The sequence below is a fragment of the Moschus berezovskii genome, chromosome 4 (genome assembly GCF_049115385.1).
Source record: "Moschus berezovskii isolate FMDL1 chromosome 4, NW_MosBer_1.0, whole genome shotgun sequence".
Taxonomy (NCBI): domain Eukaryota; kingdom Metazoa; phylum Chordata; class Mammalia; order Artiodactyla; family Moschidae; genus Moschus; species Moschus berezovskii.
In genome coordinates, this window is record NC_142463.1 from 18,048,581 (window position 1) to 18,068,730 (window position 20,150).

The 20,150-nt window shown below is 48.3% G+C and overlaps 1 protein-coding gene across 5 annotated transcripts; it reads right to left on the bottom strand.

The window, feature by feature from the left end:
* Position 1: 1 nt before the first annotated feature.
* On the bottom strand, positions 2–20,122 carry MED8 (mediator complex subunit 8). 5 transcript variants are annotated; one of them, XM_088835211.1, is made up of 8 exons: positions 20,085–20,122; positions 18,238–18,356; positions 17,086–17,230; positions 16,409–16,549; positions 16,133–16,214; positions 15,536–15,784; positions 14,742–14,802; positions 2–355 (listed from the first exon to the last, which is right to left on the bottom strand). In XM_088835211.1, exons 1-8 carry the CDS (start codon positions 20,088–20,090, stop codon positions 301–303), a joined length of 858 nt encoding a protein of 285 aa, XP_088691337.1. In that variant the 5' UTR covers positions 20,091–20,122; the 3' UTR covers positions 2–300. The 5 variants fall into 5 exon arrangements, with proteins under 5 accessions (XP_088691337.1, XP_088691340.1, XP_088691338.1 ...); XM_088835214.1 differs by lacking the exon at positions 2–355 and adding an exon at positions 362–649; XM_088835212.1 differs by lacking the exon at positions 2–355 and adding an exon at positions 584–2,957.
* Between the last annotated feature and the right edge of the window lie 28 nt (positions 20,123–20,150).

A 20,150-nucleotide genomic window follows, 5' to 3' on the forward strand; every position in this document is an offset into this window, starting at 1 on the left:
ACCAGAGGGGGAGAGGGCGGGCCGGGCAGGGGGCGCCCGCTGATTGGGCCTCTGGTCTAGGCAGGAGGGGCCGGCCAGCCCCGGCTCTGCTGGGCCTGCAGGGCGGAGGCAGGGGCGGGCCGCCAGGCCCCGGGCAGGAAGCGCGCCCAGCCCCGGCTCCCCACCCCTTCCCGCCGCATCGCCTCCCGCCTCGGTCAGCTCGTGCGGCCTGGCCCGGGCCGTCGCCCGCCCAAGCTGTACCCTGCGCCGTCCTAATGTTTAGCCCCTGCGTGGCCTCCTTCTGGACCCTCTGGGATTCGTTCACCAGCACGACCAACACAGCTTCTGTTCGTAGCCGATGCACCCCACCTGGGACCTTGGAGCAAGTTCCAGGGTCAGCTTTCCCCTCAGAGAGCGCCCTCTCGAGAGAGTGGGACCCGAGGGGTGGGCTGCAAGCAGCCTCTCTGTGCCCCGAGAGTGGACTCGGTCGGAGGAAGGTCTCAGCCCAAGGAGCCGCTGTGTGGGGAAGCCTTCCTTACCAGCCCATAAACCTGGGTGAGCCTAGCGTTAGGAGTTGTTGAGACGATTGTGTGGACGGGAGGAGGGAGAATACAAGTAGCCCGGGGCAGGGGAAATTAATGAATCACTGGCTACGCTGGCCTCTTCAAGGTTGTGAAAGGAAAAAGGGGAAGTGAAGCCAGCTGTGGCTGAATGTTGAAGGCATTTCAAATGGAGCAGTTTGGTTTATTCTGGAAGCGGACAAGAAACCAAAGAGTTTTGAGGAGGCAACAATCCAGACCTGTGTTAGTAAATATCCACATATTACTGACCACCTACCACGTGCAAGACAGGGTTAATTGCTGGTGGCACATCAGTGAACAAGGCAGATGTTGTCCCCACATGGGGTTTACTGTCAAATCACTTCACACTGGAAGCCAGTGAGAGAGGATACTTGGTGGGGGGGGGGACCAAGTGAGAGAGCACCCTCACCCAAGAAGGCCTGGAAACTGACAGGGTTGGGAAGATAGACACTGGAGGTTTCCGGGAGACAGCTGGTCTCACTCTGTACGCTTAGTTGTCTATCTGGCTCCCTGCACCCTCCTCACACCATACACTCACCAGCTCTACAGAACCACTGGGGCTGAGGACTAGGTTTCAGCAAAGTGAAATCTGTATCTCCAGCAGCTCCTGGAACAGTGCTAATAATTGCACACAGTGATCCAGTAACTGTGCACGGGGACTGTATGATGAACATGTGGAATTCAGAGGAGGTGGCGGTTTGGGAGAAACAATGTGTTCATCAGTGGTGGAATGTAGCTTTGTGGAGGGGCTTCCCTGGGTTCAATCCTTGGTTAGGAAAGATCTCCTGGAGAAGGAAATGGCAACCCACTCCAGTATTCCCGTCTGGGAAATCCCATGCACAGAGAAGCCTGGTGGGCTACAGTCCATGGGGTCGCAAGAGTCAGACACTTAGCCACTAAACAACAACAAGCTGTGGAAGTTTAGTCTTAGAGTTAAGAGGTCAGAGCCAAAGTACAGTTCTGATCCAGCCAACGAATACCTAACCAGTATCTACCCTTAGGAGTACCTACCCTTGAAAGGAAATGGCAAAAGAATTCAGCTGTTTAAAAGGCTCAGACTAATTAGCATTGTACCTGATGGCCTACCTGATCTGGTCCTCGGCCTACCTGATCTGGTCCTCAGCCTCCCCCCATTCTCCTGGGCCATATCCTATGCTTTAACTGTTCCCCAAGGATATCAGCATCTTTCATATACACCCCCCCACCTCCAAGCCCTGTCTCCTAACTCAAGATAAAAGCAGCTTTTCCAGGTAGTAAAGCAGTCCTTCCCTTCACTTTCACTATCTCACTGCAATGCAATTATCTGCATACCCCCTCACTGTAAGTTTTTCTCAACAAGGACCAATATTTTAGTTGTCTCTGTACCTCTAGTATCTGACCAACGTTGGACTCCTCTGCCCCTCCACAGTGTTTGCAGAGTATTAGAGTGAATGAGAAATGTGAGAAGGGGAAGAGAGGTCAAGGGACCCAGAGTCAAGTGGGGAAGACAGTAAGAATTCAAAAGCTTTTCTACTTGCCTTGGGATGGCAGTATCGGTTGAGTCAATAAATATTTATTGTGTTAGGTAACTTCAGCAGCCCTGGGGGTCACACCTAACTCCAAAGACCTGATTTTAAATCTCCAGTTAGTACTTATATGACTTAATGTAAGTGGTTGAACCTCCAATAGCATCTGTCTCATAGGATTGTGAAGATTAAAGGAGATGACCCAGGTAAAGTACTCAGCACTGTTTCTACCTCGACATTTCATAGCCAGGGGGTGAAGCAAGAAGGTATATGCTTGTATGTCGATTAATGAGCATTCATTCAACAAATACTTCCTAAATAAACTGTGCAAAGCACTGTTTGGAGAGCACTATTGAGAGGTTTGGACTAAGTGTCCATCTAGAGACAAACAAAGCATACTGTTAGAAACGATGAAACACTTCCTGAGGTTAAATATGGCAGAGATGTGTGTGGGGGTGCTGTGCTCAATTCTGTCCAACTCTTTCCGACCCCATGGACTGTCAGTCACCAGGCTGCTCTGTCCATGGGAACTTTCCAGACAAAAAACTGGAGTGGGCTGCCCTTTCCTACTCCAGGGGATCTTCCCAACCCAGGCGTCAAACCCACATCTCTTGCCTTGGCAGGAGGATTCTTTAACCCTGTGCCACCTGGTAGAGATAGAGATCTTCAACTATCCACTACTCACCTGGACCACACTGGTATTAATGAATGACCACAGCAAGCCCTCAGTAAATACCCACTGACTACATGAACATGCCCAAAGGCTCACTTCCTTCAGCTCCAGTCCTAGTCCTAGGAGAAAGCACCTTCAAATATCTGATACAGACCACCAAACCAGGTCCTACCAAATGGCATCTCCAAGGCACTGGGGTTCCTGAAAAATATTCACAGTCTAGAAAAGAAGACAGATAGATAAATTAACAGTTACAGTAGCAAGTGGTGAGTTAAACCGAGAGGGTTAAGAGAGCAGCAAGTGGGGGGCGGGGGGAACCTTACCCTAAGGTGGGGGTTAGTTCTTGAAGGCTTCACAGAAATGACACCAAAGATGAATGTTAAAGAAGGCAGGGAAACATTTTCAGGCGGACGGAAGCATGTGTGTGAAGGCATGGAAGCAGGAGATATGGCCAGGTGGGGAGTCCTGGGGAGTCTCCAGTCTAGAGGGCATATGGGTAAGGGGGTAGCGTTGGCAGGAATCAGTCATGAAGAACTTGGTATGGCCTGGTATGAAGTCTGGATTTAGCTGTTTATCTTTTTAGCCCTGGCTGCACACCAGAATCATCTGGAGAGTTTTAAAAATATCAGTGCCTGACTCTCACCTCCAGATTGATTCCAAAGGTTTTGATTTTATTTTTTCACATATATGCCTTTACTGTGAGCAGCAGGTAGGACACTTCCAGCAATAGTAGAAACAAAACCAAAACTTAATTTACCAAAGGAAGGATTCAGTGAGGACCCTTGGTTGGAACCCTTGGGAGCTCAGACGTAGACACTGACCCAGAGCAGCAGGCAGAGGACTCCAAAGCCCATGAAGAGTAAGGCTACCAAAGAGATGAGGAGCTCTTTGTAGATATCCCAAGTGTACCTGGTGGAGGCGGCCTTATAAACAAAGAACCAGGAGGGGAAGAACATGTCAACGGCCAACAGCACCACAGTCATATGGGGAAAGATAGCTGGGTTCACTGGCCTGGTATATCTACTCATGGCCTCAAGCTCCATTTTGCTGGGCTCAGGGTAATCCACTGCTCCCCTTAGGGTTGTTTTTAATGGGAAGAGGCTTAAGCGTGTTTATGTGGTGTATAGAAGACAATGAGATACAGCACACACAGGGTGGGGGGGGAGGTGTTAGACTTTGGCTCAGGAAAAGACCTTATAGGCTGAAATATACAGAAAAGAAGGGTAAGTTTGTCAACGGACTGCTAGGAAATGGGACCATTTAGAACCTGCCGGGAAGCTGGGTGGAAGGTCTTGGAGGTAAGAGGGTCCATGCAATGCTACCTACACTGGGGGAAGGCTAATAAACTGGAGAAGCTGAAAGAGTCCAGGAAGTCATTCTTGATAAGGATAAAGGCCAGATGTATGTGTGGGTAGGGAAGAATACCAAGTCCAACAGCTGAAACTCCCCCTGAAATTCAGGGAGCCTTCCTGACTAAAGGGAAGTGTGGTGACAACTTCCCCTGGGCCCCACCCTCTCTGACTCACACCTCACTCACATGGGCCTTTCTCCATCCTCTCTCCCCAGAAGATAAACTACCTATTTACCTTCTCCAAGGGTTCAGTCTGAAAACCACCATCTGTGTGAAATGAACTCTTAACAACTCTATTTCCATGATTATGTAGTTTTATGTGTTTCTGGGGGAAAAAAAAAATCTAAAGGGAAATGTGATCAAAGAAGCAAGGGGGAAAAAAAATATGGTAAAAGGTATTATCTCTATGTGCCTGCAAGGGAGCCGGTGGAGCGGTGGAGGGAACAAGGTATGGGGAGCACAGGCGAACTGGCTGAGAACAGGTACTGAGGGTCAGAGGCTGAGAGGCAACAGGAGAGGCAGGTAGAAATGGAAGCAGCCTGCCGGGGCCTATGTCAAGCTTCTCCCTTCCCCACCTGTAAAGGACAAAGGGCACTTTCTAACTGTATCTGCACAGAGGAGCTGAGGGGAGGGCTGTGTCCACGAGGACAGAGGAATGCAAATGAGGGGAAGTGCTCATCGGTTAGTGATTCTGCATGTCTATTGGCCTCAGTCAGGTCGCTGGCATCCTCTGCCTAAGCTTGGGAGCTTGGCTGAAGGAAGGACATCCTGCCAGCAGAAGAGAGACTGCATGCAAACACTCATCATACCATCTGAACTGGGGGGCTGCCTGAACCCTTGAGAGGTCAGGGGGACAAGGCCTGATCTGTTGTAGGTAGCCAATGCCAACGCCCTATGAGTATTGTTCTGAACTGAGGTTAAAAAAAAAAAATTCAGTTTGGGGGAAAGGGCTGTGATAAAACGTGCTGGAAGAGTTCTGGAGAGAGAAAAGGGAAGGCTTTTGGTGAGGGGACAAACCAGGGGAGGTTATCAAGATGGAAGAGAGGAAGATCTGGAAGATGTGGGAGAAAGGCCAAAAGGGGGAGAGAGAAAATGCAACACTTTCTCTGGCAAGCATGGGGCCAGCTGCTTCCCGTATGCTCTCATGGTTCAGTCCTGTAAGGTAAGTACTGTCATCACTGCTTAACAGGTGGGGGAAGAATGGAATCAACGGGTGAAGGACTTTTTCTCAAGGTGACACAGCAAGTGAGGTGGAAGTAACATAGATGATTCAAGCTGAGGAAAAAGTATGGACAAAGGGATGGATGGAGGGAAGAACAGGACAGAAGCAGGGAACTGATTCTATTTGGCTACAGGATCCAGTGAATGAAAGGCCTTCATATGCTAGAAGGTGAAAAAGTAGATTGGCCCCAAATCATAAAGTGTTTTGAATGAAAGAAAGAGGAGTTTTGTTTGCACTGAGATGTCCCTGGAGATTTTTAAGGGGTTGGTATGATCCCCATTGTTATTTACAAAGAAAAACCTGGTGACAGTGAGATTATCAAGAGGAAGGCAGAGGAAGGGAGGCCAGGTGGGAGACCAGCTCAGAGGCACAGATGTGACACGGTGAGGGCCTAACCTAGAACAGCGGAGCAAGAAGGAAGAAGAGGGGATGGGACCAGAACTGACAGCCAGGCTGGCAAGCTGGATAACACCGTGGGGCAGGATGGAGGAAGTGAATGCAGTTTGGGATATCCTGAGTTTGAGGAAAGATGGCCCCGTCCACAGGCAATCTGAAACACAGTACTGTAAGTTTAGGAGAAAGGATGGGGTTTGGTCTGGGCGGGGGACAATATCTGCGAATTGTCTGCAGAGATGAAACCACACACAGTGGACTGCTGTAGCTTTAAGTCTGGTTGCATTCAGACACTTTCCCGTCCCGCTGCCTTCATCTCCTTTATGGAATTTCTGCCCAACCCCACCGGTGCTTTAGTCGTGGTGTTCTCTCCACCTCCCTCAGAAGCACAGAATCCAAGCAACAAGAGAGCTCTTCCACGAGACGAGCCATATGGAGCAGAGCGCAGAAATGCAGAGACAAGCCTGGACAACACCAAACCTAGACAACGCCGAGCCCTGACCTGCCTGGAGCCAGTCACCCTTCAACTCCCCATCTGTATAACCCAAATCCATTGGGTCTCTCTTTTTTTTCAGTCAAGCTAGTTTAATTGTAATATGTTGTAATCAAAATAGTCTAATAAGCTATATGATAAAGACAAGATTGCTCAGGAGAGCGTAAGGGATTGCTCAGGGGAAGGAGAACAGTATTGGCATTTCAGTGCTGACTATATGCCTGGCGGGTCTTGTATGCCCTTCTAAGAAGCTTGGACTTTATCCCATAGTAAAGTAAGAGCTACTTAAGTTGAATTTTAAATATGCTCAGTGGAAGGTACCTTTCAATGAGCACATTATGGGATTATAGCACCGATTTAGGAGGTGGAAATCTAGGGTCTTGGAACTAATCTGCCTAAGGTCACATAATGGATAAGTGTCCAGTTCAGTTCAGTTGCTCAGTCATGTCCAACTCTTTGTGACCCCATGGACCGCAGCAGGCCAGGCCTCCCTGTCCATCACCAACTCCCGGAGTTTACCCAAACTCATGTCCATCGAGTTGATGATGCCATCCAGCTATCTCATCCTCTGTCATCCCCTTCTCCTGCCCTCAATCTTTCCCAGCATCAGGGTCTTTTCAAATAAGTCAGCTCTTCACATCAGGTGGCCAAAGTATTGGCATTTTAGCTTTGATATCAGTCCTTCCAATGAACACTCAGGACTGATCTCCTTTAGGATGGACTGGTTGGATCTCCTAGGAGTCCAAGGGACTCTCAAGAGTCTTCTCCAACACCACAGTTCAAAAGCATCAATTCTTCGGCGCTCAGTTCACAGTCCAACTCTCACATCCATACATGACCACGGGAAAAACCATAGCCTTGACTAAATGGACCTTTGTTGACAAAGTAATGTCTCTGCTTTTTAATATGCTGTCTAGGTTGGTCATAACTTTCCTTCCAAGGAGTAAGCGTCTTTTAATTTCATGGCTGCAGTCACCATCTCCAGGTCAGGTATAATTTAAGAATGGTCAACTGTAAAAGGGAGGAAGTGATAAAGACTTCACAGGAGGAGGTGCTATTGGGAGGATGAATTGTTCACTAGGTCAACAGGAGGTTGGAGCAAGAGAAAGAGAGGACAGACACACCAAGCAGAGGGCAAAGCACATTTAAGGCATGGAGGTGTGAGACAACACCTGGTCCGCAGGTACTGGCTACAGCTTATAGTGACAAGAACCATGGAGTTGCCATGGCAAAACAAGGCCTAAAGGACTGGTCGTGACTGTAAAGCGAAGAGAGAAAGTATGGAGCTCTGGTGTGTGCTAACCAGTGGATCACACAGCCACCGGTGAAGATCTAAGCCTGGACTGAGTGAGCAGGGACAGAGGAGAACACATCCCAGCTGCACAGGGAGACCTCTGAGTGGTGAAGGGCCCCCCCTTTAGATGAGATGTGGGCAGACTGGAACTGGGTCTTCAAATGGTGTGGACAGGGAACAGACAGAGCGTACAAGGGCTGAAAAGGAACACTGCCAGTGAGGAAGCCTGTCATACGGTCTCAACTCAAAATCACAGTTTAGGAGACCAAACTGGGCTTTAATCGAAGTCTATAGGTGACAACTAAGAGGGAGAAAGAAAGTTCACACAACTAGATCTGGAGATGACTCGTTACATCAGGCAAGCCAATGCAGAAATGTTCCAGTGTCTGCTCTGCACACAGTGGCGGATTAGATGGCATGGAGAGTCTCTCCTAGTGTGAACGTAGCTGTGAGCACAGAGGAGCTACAGAGGGAGGAAGAGTTACCTCCGAACAGAGGGACAGGTCAATGATTGACTGAAGCAACAATTGCTGACAGCAGACTTTCAGACACTACCCTGAGGACAGTTAATATTTACTGAGCTTCTACTATTGTCAGGCACACTATCCTAAGCGCTTTGTATGTATTAATATATTTAAACTTCATAGAAGCCTTGTGAAAGAGCCACTAGTATTATCATCCCTAGAAATAAGGAATCTGAGGCAGAGAGAGGTAAAGTAACTCGCTGAAGGCCACACAGCTAGTAGGTGGCACAGCTAGAATTTGAACCTAAAGGAAATCAACCCTGAATATTCACTGGAAGGACTGATGCTGAAGCTGAAGCTCCAACACATTGGCCAGCTGATGTGAAGAGCTGATTCATTGGAAAAGACCCTGATTCTGGGAAAGACTGAGAGCAGGAAGAGAAGGGGGTGGCAGAAGATGAGATGGTTAGACAGCATCACCAACTCAATGGACATGAATTTGAGCAAACTCCAGGAGATACTGAAGGTCAGGGAAGCCTAGCGTGCTGCAGTCCATGGGATTGCAAAGAGTCAGACACGACTGAGCAACTGAACAACAATCTGGCACTAGAAAATATCTTTTAACCAAAATGCTAGATTATACTCTCTCTCCAAGGTCAACCAAATAATAACAATAATAGCAGCAGCTACCACTTACAGTGTTTACAGTGGGCCAGATGCCATGTATGCCAGGCACGCACATTTCTTGCAGAAGAAAATATAGCTCTCAGATAGAAGAATTGGATTCAAACTTTTGACAGTGCAGGGTGCTTGAACTTGGGGGGCAATAAAGAGCACCCTGAACTTGGGGGGCAATAAAGAGCAGCCAGAGCTAGAATAAGTTTGTACAAGGTACAAACACAGAGCATAAAAGAGCAAGTCATTGACCGCACCTAATGGGAATGGCACTGGGCTGTGGACAGACAGGTTTCTTGGAAAGTTTCAGAGTGCAACCTGTGAGCTGAATTTTGAAAGATTGGAAAATCATCACAGAACGATGGGACAAAATGTTCTGTGCAGAGGGAACAGTGGGAATAAAGGAATGGGAGGCCAAAGAGAGTTACATTCAGGAAACATCAAGAAATTTGTACAACGTGGGAATAGAGTGGGTGGCAGGACAGTACAGAAATTAAGTCAGAAGTCAGGGAGCTAGATCACAAAAAACTCGACTTGCTTTTCCAGGAAATTTAAGCTATTTTTCAAACTTGTCCACTGCGTAAATGTAAAAAAAAAGAAAAAGAATAAATATCCCCATAGAATTTAGTGGCTTAGTATGAAATCCTTCGGACTAGTACGAATTCCCCAAAGTCTACTTATTCTTTACTACATGCCTAATAATTCTGCATTTTGTTTAAGGTACTTACCCTTGAGTAAAATGGGCAGTCGAGGATGAGCTTTACCCTATAACTTTCAGTATGCCTGGCACATTGCCCCTATCAACCTGCCCAGTATGTGGACCCCAGTTTGAGAACCATAGGAAGGAAACTATCAAAAGGACTTTAATCAAAGGAGCAATGTGATCAGATCTGCAGAAATCTATCTGGCAGCCACATGGAAGATGAGTTGGGAGTGGGCAAGCCTGGATGCAGGGTGTCCAAATATTACTTTTAAGGCGAGGCTCCAGGCCCGAACTGCAGGGCAGGATGGATGGATTCTGGGGAGGCAGAATTGACAGGATCTGTATCTAACTGAGGGCAGGGGCGGTACTGAGACAGAGTGGAGAAGTGTCAGGACAGTTTCCACAGACCTGGCTTAGGTCACACCTAGGACACTAGAAAAGAAATGTTCAGAGGGAAGATGATTGGACTGGCACATTCAGAACCTGAGGGACCTGTGGATCAGAGGGCCAGAAATACCCAACAGGCATCTGCATGTCAGCAAAGAGATCTGGGCTGTCTGATAAAACTTGTTTGAATTATACATAAAGGTGGTGGTCACAGAGACAGCAGGTAAAATAAGAAAGGCAGGTTAACAACAGAGTCCTGGAGAACAACATTCAAGAAGCAGGCAGAGGGACAGAAGGCCAAAAGCTGCAGAGAAGGGATGGTCAGAGAAGTGGGAGTCAGTGAAGGGGAAAAGGTGGAAAAGCAACGGCCAGCACTGTTTAAAACCATGGAGATAAGTAAGAAACAGAAGGACTGAAAAAAGTCTGGATTTAGCTATCAAGTCAACGGTGATCTGAGACAGGCCAGTTCCTGAGGAAGAGTGGAAGTGGGGCTAAAAAGTGAGTGTGGGGCGTGAAGGAAGATGGTGATGGTAGGCTCCGTATTTCAAGAGCATGGCCGAGAGTCAAGTGAGTGGTGACGTGGGCTCAAGGATTAACACGGAAGGATACTAACCAGGGTCGTGAAAATGGGTGCAGCCCAGAGAAATGAGTACAAAAGAACAAGGATGGTCTACACATGGGCTGTGGGCCAGGGAAGATTAATTATCAAAATGACCATGAAGGAGGGAAATTTGGGTGACAGCAAGGAAGGCAGTGAAATGGCAGAGGAAAGAGGAAGGGAAGCAGCCCCTGGTGCCTTGGATTCGATTCCAGGGGGAAGGTTATCATCATGTGGAAAAGTATAATTTGCTGCCTTTGGGTGGGGGGAGTCTCTGGTACATACATCTCGCCCAGAGGAGAGAAGGAGATGCCTGAGTGGGAAGGTGACTTCTGGCATTCAATGCATTTATCTCTGTTGTAACTTTTACTAAAGAACTAGTGAAAGTAAGGAAACAATTTTAGGGAAGTGGGCTAGAGGGAGGTCTGTATTTTAAGCTGCAGGTGACAGGGAACTTTAGAAACAGTTTGGAGGGGTTCAAGGGATTGACAGGCCAGTCTAATAAAAACTTTGCCTATCATAACATAGTCATGAAATGAGGAAAATGAAAAATGCCGGGGGATATACAGGCTTCAGAATCATTGCCAGAGACTTGAAAGCTAGGAAGGATCACTGGGAGCACCCAGGTGAGAAAACTGAGACCCAGGGAAGTCAGGGGCCGTGTCCATTGTGTACTTGGGGGAACCGCCATGTCCACATGCTAGGTGATATCTTGAGAGCATGTGAACTGATCAAGAAGCGACAACAGAGAGCCAGAACCTGCCTCAACAGAAAATAAGAGACAGAAGTTAAAGGGGAGAAGAGAGGAAATTTGCCCCATAGGACAAAATACATCTTGAAGCAATGACTGGAATTTCAGTTAGAAAGCCCCACCTGCAGGGTGGCAAACTCTTTCCAAATGTTAGCCCCTTTGTGTTCAAGGCTGTCAGGCCAGAGCCACATCGAGACTCCATAGGTTGGTACAGTGAACCCTTCAGACTGAATCACAAAGGGACCATAGCCCCCAGCCCTACTCCTGCTGCTGCTGCTGCTGCTAAGTCACTTCAGTCGTGTCCGACTCTGGGCGACCCCATAGACGGCAGCCCACCAGGCTCCCCCGTCCCTGGGATTCTCCAGGCAAGAATACTGGAGTGGGTTGCCATTTCCTTCTGGCCCATTGCTAAACTTCAATAGGCTAGCCCCCAAAACTTGGAACAGATGGAAGAAAATGTACATCCCTTGGTGGTTTCTCTAGACAGTAATCAGGAGCTGATCTAGCATGGGCCTTTGGAAGGATTCCGCCCCCGTCCTGCCTGGTGCTGGGATCAGCTCACACGGCTCCTGTGTCCACAAGGCACAGAGAATACATTGTCCATAAGGAGGATTATTCTGTACAAGAAGTTCAGACAAAGGGAGAGGTTGTTCCCAGCTGGGGGAGGTGAGAAGGGGGTGGGAAAGGGACTGGCCTTGCACTAGGGCATTCCTGCAGAGATCAGCTTCTTCCCTTCAACAGCAGGACAGGAGGTGGGCACTATACCGGCTCCGGTTCAGTCCAAACACCAGGACTGATTATGGAGTTTGAAGGAGCACTTAGCTAAAACCTATGTACCTTGACTGTTTCCCAAGAAAGTGCAAGGTCAAGTTAAATGACCTAACTAGGTAGGGCAGCAACAGACATCAACAGAGGAAGAAAACAGGATGACTGGGGCAACGTGCAAGAGAGGTTCGGCAATGATAGAGTCCCAGCCTCAGGGCAGAGCTGGAGAGGAGGCGGTCCTAGCAATGGGTGTCATGCAAACACTGATGCAGTAAGCTTCCGCCTTCAACAGGATGACCTCTGTGCTGCAGTTAAGTTTAACAGCTGCTGCTTCTTTCACCATCCCAGACACACACCTGGGACACAATGGCCTAATCTCATTTTCCCCGGGTCCCCAAGAGTAGAAGAAAGCACAGGCCCCAGGAAAACAGAGCCATAAGAAACTGGACAACACTACCAGAGGGAAGCAAGAGCGCGATCTTTTTATCTTAAATCTGAGCAAGGGAGCAGCAGGTCAATGTCCTCTTCTCAAAACTCTATTATAATGTTCTATTCCCTCCTTTGGGGATGAATGTGTTAGGGATGGGAGATACTCTCCACTGAGACACTTGCTGGACTGTATGAGCCCCAAAGTTGGTGATGCTGCTAGGTTCATACAATCTGGAGGATCTGGGGTTGGGAGGCTGGGAACGAGAGCATGTCCTCTCAGAGTGAATACAGACGTTAAGGACGGTTTGCTTAAGGGCACGAGATGGAGGTGGGGTCCGGAGTATGCTCCTCTTGGCACAGGAGGGCACTTCCACTCTGGGAGGACAAGGAATCCATTTCAAACAATGCTTTGGGAATGACGTTGCTATTAGTCTGAGACAACAAAGACACTTGGGGTTGGTTTCAATAGGTTTGAAAAGTTTTCAAGAAACTTTCAACAGGAAGGAATCTTTGGGTGGAATAAAGGAAAGTGGTCACCAAGATACTCCAAGGGTTTTGGAGACACACACCTTGAATTCTATCTAATGTGACAGTGAGCTGAGCTATTTCCAGTGCAAAGGGAAGAGAAGAGAAGGAACAAGTGAGTGGGCTGACAGACCGGTAAGGCAGCCCTGCTGTAGTGGGGAAAACGTCTGACACTGCCTCAGAGCTGACAGCAGGACTTTCCATGCTCTGTGTACTATGATCAGTGAGTTGTGTGGATACATTTCTGGTCGTGATGGAACTGGAATGGATGTGACATCTGTGACTACTTTTCCAGTCCTTTGCTGCCACAGCCTGGCAGAGTACTGCCTGACACTGAACAAATACCAAAGTACTAATGTGTGACAGAAGAGAACAGAAAAAAGGCAGCTGGGAGGATTGAGCAGGCCCTCTTATTACCTCTCAGGACTTTTAGATCAAACCTACAGATAAGAGAAAAAAAAACAAAAAACCTAAGAAAAGTTTTTATTGGAGAACAAACAAGAATTTCCTTGGGACTTGGTGGTCCAGTGGTTAAGACTTTGGGCTCCCATTGTAAGGGGCCTGGGTTTGATCCCTGGTTGGGGAACTAGATCCCATATGCTGTAATTAACAGTTAACCTGCCGCAACCAAAAATCCTGCATGCTGCAACTAAGACCCAGCACAGCCAAATAAGTAAAATTTTGAAAAATATTGCCTTGCAGCAACCTTGAAAGTCTCTGACACGTAGTCTCCAATCCCCACATAGCTCTCTCAATTTACCTGCTGTCAGATAACCCTGACACAATGGACATCAACTTAAATAACTTTACTCAGAGCAACCCTTCGGTCCACTTCTGCTGACTCAACTCCTGCCCTTGCTTGCAAAGGAGAGCCAAGAAAGGCAGCTTAAGCTGGTGACCCAAGCCCACTCTCCTCTCCAGCTTTATAGAAGCAGGCAAGAGTGCTGGCGGCTGCCACCTCCTACCATCCACTTGACCCTTATTGCAACTACTGGCTCAATGGACTGGAGAGAAGCCAAGCTAACCGAGTCCAGGAACCAGGCATACTTTGAGGATGACTCAACCATGATAAGAGATGGTGTGAGGCGCAATTCCCCTTTCCCTCCAAAATATGAAAGAAAAAAAAAGTCTGGAGAACAAGGGACATTTTCATGTGCTCACAAAACCCTTTCTCATGTAGTCCTGCCTGGAAGAGCCACTTCCTGAGGAAGCCCCCACCTACTGGGACTTCAACATCTTCCCTCACGTGCCCAGGATGGGGTACAGGAGAGAGGACTCTGACTATTTCCCAGATGAGAGCTGAGCTGGCTTCTGAGAGGACGGAGAGCAGAGCAGGCCCAGGCTTCTCCAGAGCTGTAAGTGGATGGTCTGTCTCGGCCCGGAGGCCTCGTCACCTGTAGCCTGGAGAGATGGCCAGGCTGGAATCTGGGAAGCAAGGCCTGCAGAGGCAGCGGGCCTCTAAGGACATGGAAGCTGTTACCGTCTCTGGCAGCACAAAATAAGCACAGGCTTTCAAACAAAGCTGAGCAGTCCACAGTCTTGTGTCCATCAGCTCACCACAGACATGAAGCAGTCTCACGTCAGGGCAAGTTCTGGATCGAGGACTGAGGACGGGGCAGTGGGGAGAAGTGGATGTAGAAACTCTCATTTATTGAATACTCATTATTTCATAGATTGTGCTAAGTGTTTTACATCGTTTCCCCATTTTAATCCTCACAACAACCCTATGAGGTAGGTTTTATCATCATTTATAAACCAGAAAACAGGCTCAGAAAAAGTAGGTCACTTGCCCAAGGTCACACAGCTAGTTGGCAGTAGAGATGGGATCTGTCTGTGGCTGAAAGCCTGTGTTCTTTTCATTGTACCCATCCAGGTCAGCTTTGGGCAAAAGGCAGTTTCACTGCCCAACTCTGAAAAGAGCACTTGGGAGTGGAGGTTGCCACCCACACTCACCGCTGGTAGGGGTGCATGGAAGCCGACTTGATGTTGGTTTTTATCCCACTTGGCATTTTCCCTAAAAAGAACATGAAGAAAGACATCTGAAGCACAGTCAGATGCTCATCATAAATCAGAAGTGCTGTTTCCCAGGTTCCCTTCTGTCACCTCCTCCATCAGCTCAGAATCTGTGGCATCTGACCTTGGGTGACAAGGCTCAGAGGTACGGCTCCCTGCCCAGCCCTCTACCTGAAGACGGTCAGGAGGAGGAATAGTGGGAAGGGCTGGGACACATCCCTCTAGGCTCCTGCTCCTCCCCTAATGGAAAAAGAGAGCCTGTCCCTTTGCCTAGACAGCTTGGAAGAAAATATTTCTTCTAGTTGCTTATATCTGAACTCCTCCAGACTGTTCTTATAATTACTAAGAGTGAGCAGAAGAGACAGGGCACCGAGCAAGGGATACGCGTAGCACTGGAAAACCTGCCTGCCTGTCAATTCCCAACACACCCACCCAATGATCCTAATACCTAGGGTAAGAACACTGACAACACACCTACCCAAAGTTAAAGGGGACACAAGGGTAGCTAAGGGCAGTTTTAGTCAAAGTTCTTTCTGAATTGTTTGATGTCTATTAACAGAGTCTCAAATGAGACTTTCACTCTCAAGAGTTTTTTTCCAGGTCACAGTCCAAGGGAGAAAAGGAGAATGTCTCCAGCTCTGGGGATGAGGTGAGGGGGAAGTGTGGCAGATAACCCAGTTTATTCTCACTTCCCTGCTCAAGGTCTGTCACCAAGCCAATCCTTGTCACCTTACCTGGCTGACCTGCTTGGGCCATCTGCACCCCACTGAGCATTGGCTGCTGCTGATTTGGAGCTCCTGCCATCTGCACCTGCTGCAATCCTGAGGCTCCTGCGAGGACTGTTCCAGCTCCCGGCTGGCCTGGCTGGCTAGGACCACTGCTGCCTGAAGGCCTCCAGTTAGAAAGCCCCTTTCCAAAGGCAACAGCTGCCACTAAGGCGTTGGTGTCTGCTGGGTTAAAGGTCTGCTTGTTCGGCCGGAGACCTGAAGGGCAAGGTAAGTGGAGACCCTGAGGTGTGCCTCTGGCCCTGGACTTCATCTAGCACCAGGAAGACCAGTATGAGTGCCAGGGCTTGGAGTTCTGACTTCGGTAGCATCCAGACTTCCTGGCAACCCAGAGGAAGAGCCAGAGGACCCCCATGACTATCTCAGAATTCTCCCTTCTCCCTTTGCTCCTTTCTCCACCTGCCCCAGCACTGGCCTGAAATATAGAAGGCCAACAGAATAGGTGCATACCCTTGGCTAAACAGCACATCCCTGCACCCTCATTTCACCATTACCAACACCACCCTTCCTATTCCAGTGACCACTTTGCCACCAATCCCTCCATACCTCCACTCTCTGATTCTCGTTCCTCTTTGCTGATTTTCTCCAGAAGGTTTGAGCACATTTTGTTCAAGCTCTGGATCTGTTTCTGTAACACATGTAAGTTTGTGCAGAAATTAGGGCAAGCAAGAAATGATTACAGGAAAGTTTCTTCCTTGAGCTATTCCAGGGGCAACGGAGGCATAACCAACTGCCATACCCTACAAGAGAGGAGTGGGAATACTCAGCTTCTCATGGTAAAACTCGAGGGTGTAGGGCAGCAGGGCAGTGACTCAGTCCAACCTGTGCTGCATCAGCACCAATGCGAGCAGCATCCGTGGTCAGCTGCTTCTCTTGTTCTTCAACCTCAGGGTCAGGCTTGGTTCTCAGATGGTCAGGGACTACCTCGTGGCTGAAAACAGGTACCCGTCCTTCAGTCTGCCTCTGTAACACACAGATTTTATTGATCCTACTGTGCACTCCAAGAAGATTCAATTCTGACCTGATATACATATAGTTCCTTCCACAGGCAAACAGTGCATTTTCAGGGAAAATACAACCTGAGACTAATAATATCTGGCTTCCGAAGACACCATTCACCTCATTCCATCCTTCAATTCTATCTACACACACCCCATCTCTACCAGATCTAAGGATAAACCCCTCTCTGCCACATTTTAATCAAAGATTGAAATAGGAAAGGTTACAAAAAAACAAGCTTTTTGCTCCAAACAGGTGTTGGAGGAAAGAGGAAAAAGGTCTTTATCTTGGTGCTGTAGGCCTCAGGTTAATTTAGCACTCTTTGGGAGTGGTTCTCCCAACTCCAGAAGGACAAAAAGCAAGGTATCCAAATTGTAGCCCCCATTTGTTGTCACACACTACTGCATATTCAAAATTTCTAGAATAGAAACCAACCACTGTGCTGTCAGTCCTCATTTAAGAACTGCGTTTCCTAAGCTGCATCCCTCTTCTCCTCTTACCATAAGATCTTCATCTCGGTCTGGGGACAACACCAGAGGGATGATGACTTGGTTGCGGAACAGTGGTGTCTTTTCATGCTTCAAGACCTTGTTCAGAGTGTTCAGCTGTCCAGAAAGCAAGGCAAAGCTGTCCAGGACAGATGGCCTGGTGGTGGTAAGAAGATGTCAGAATGGTCCTGGTAAAGGAGCCTCAAAGGGGTCCCTCAGACTAGGAATAACCAGACTCACCCCCCAAAGACTCACAGCCCTACGCTGGCCTGGGAAGAAACTAGACTGGCTCACAGGGATTATGGGGTTAAGAAAGAGGAACACAATTTGAGTTTCTGACACAGATGGAGAAAAAAGACAGGTCATTATAGCAGTCCCCACTTATTCTAAGTTTCACTTTCTGAGGTTTCATCTACCTGTGGTCAACCACAGTCCAAAAATATTAAATGACAAATCCAGGAAATAAACAATCCATGTTTTTAAATTGGGAGGTGTTCTGAGGAGCGTGATGAAATCTTGCTTCATCCCACTCTGTCCCACCCGGGATGTTGATCGTCCCTTTGCCCAGCATATCCACACTGTATACACTACCCACATAAGCAGCAAAAAAAAAAAAAAAAAAAACTCACAGTATATACAGAACAGGATTCAGTACTCTCGTAGTTTCAGGAATCCACATTGGGTCTCAGAACTTATCCCTGACAGATTACAGGCAACTACTATATTTGAATGGGATGAGGACAATGGCAAAATAGGAACGACGGCTCCACTGTTATCACTAGAGCTTCAGAAACTGGGTAAAAGGTCCCTTTTCAGATCCAAACTTTCTGAGTAGATGGGACCTAAAAGACTTGGCAACACCCATGCAAGAAATCCAGTATGAATACTGTGGTGGGAGGACCCACTGCAGGAGGACCTCATTCCTGGAGAAGTCAAACAGGGAGAATCAAAAGCTAGAAAGAACCTGGGTTGAGAAATTGGGCATTTCTCTACTTCCCTTACAATTGGGGCCCAAGGCCAACTTCACTGTTAAACGTTGGGAAACCCAGTTCTTCCTAAATCAAAAGAGGTTCACAAAGTGATAAATGCTGGAGATACCCTATCCAGCAGGTGGCCGAGTCCCCACCCATGGAGCCCTCCCCAGCTTGCCCTGGCAACTCTTACCAGGTCAGCCGGTCATACTCGTTCTCCAGCTTGTAAATGAAACTCCCCAGTGAGTTCTTCAGATCAGCCACTTGACTCAGCAGTGCATCTAATGATGCCTCAAGCTGTTTTTCCTCCCTCTGAGCCAATAGGAATAGGTTGGTTACTCAGATGAGCGTAAGGATGACGCATACAGAGGAAGGCTGAAGCGCCAGGGCAACAGCATGCAACACCAGTACAGTGGCACAGAATCTCACTGGCACAGGGAGAGTCAGGGCGTTTACTATATTTGGTATTAGGATCACAGACAGCATCAACCCTTAGACCTTTAAACCCATTCATCTGACCTCAATTCCTCCTACCTACTGATTCCTTCCTCTCACTGCTTTTAATCCAGGCGTGATTGTTTCTCTATATTCAATTCAGTTCAGTTCAGTCGCTCAGTCGTGTCCGACTCTCCGCGACCCCATGAATCACAGCACGCCCGGCCTCCCTGTCCATCACCAACTCCCAGAGTTCACTCAAACTCATGTCCACAGAGTCAGTGATGCCATCCAGCCATCTCATTCTCTATCGTCCCCTTCTCCTCCCGCCCCCAACCTTTCCCAGCATCAGAGTCTTTTCCAGTGAGTCAACTCGTCGCATGAGGTGGCCAAAGTACTGCAGTTTCAGCTTTAGCATCAGTCCTTCCAATGAACACCCAGGATTGATCTCCTTTAGAATGGACTGGTTGGATCTCCTTGCAGTACAAGGGACTCTCGAGTCTTCTCCAACACCACAGTTCAAAAGCATCGATTCTTCGGCGATCAGCTTTCTTCACAGTCCAACTCTCACGGCTTGGTTTTTCTCTGTTCTCCCTCATTGGACAATTTTCACCAGACGTAATGCATGGGATTGATTATGTTTGGGACACCTCAGCAACGTATGTACTCTGATGTCCTCTGTTCTAGAACCTGCCGTGTGAATCTGGCTGTTCTTGGCAATGACATAATCTCTGAAAACCTACCTACACAAGAAGGCTCCTACACCGCCACCACCGCTGCCACCCCCACCTTCCTCTTCCCTCAGCATTTGCTGTTTCAACCTCTTCCTTGCTAAATTACTCTGCACTCACTTTATTGCTGTGCCAATATTCCTGTGCCCCTTTCACAAGCTTAGTCAACCTATAAAAATGTACTGACAACTACCCTTGTGCAACAAACAGTGACAAATAAAAAACAAACCAAAACAACAACAAAACCGCACATGCTCCTAAGCACTAGGCAAACTATATTAAAAGCTGAGGGGTCTCCATAGCATTTCCTTTGCGTCCAAGATCTCCAGTTTTATCTCATTTAACCCTTCAAATACTAGGGGTACAGACTAGGAAGAATGAAGCAAAACTGCAAAACCCCGAACGTGCAGGACAGGAGCCGGGTTCCACCCACGGCCTCGGATTATTTTAGTCTGGCTACTGGCCACCACGGTCCCACAATTCCTTCCACCCTCGGGCTTCTCTCCAATTACAGATTCTCTGTTCTGTCGACATCCAACAGCCTGAGCCCGAGCCCAATCCGCCTCTTTCTTGAGCCATCTTCCTTGGACTGCGCCTTCCCAAATTACAACTTGACTTGATCCTTTTCCACACCCTACCAAGACAGTGCTGCCTTCTCCGTCCCAACTTCACCGCAGTTTGTCTCCTGTCAGCCGGGCTCCACCCCCATCCCTCTCCAGAGGTCCTCGCCCCCATCGCGCGTCCCCTTATCTCACAGTCGCGGGCTCGACCCCGTCCTCTCAGCCCCAACTCCTCACTCTCTCCTCGGCCAGCCCACTTTCTGTCTCGTTACCCGAAGCTACCTAGCGGTCACTAGTGCCAAACCAGTCCTCACCTGCATTGCGACGGCGGGGGCGGTGTCAATCACTTCCTCTTCCGGTTTCCAAGTCAGCCAATTAGA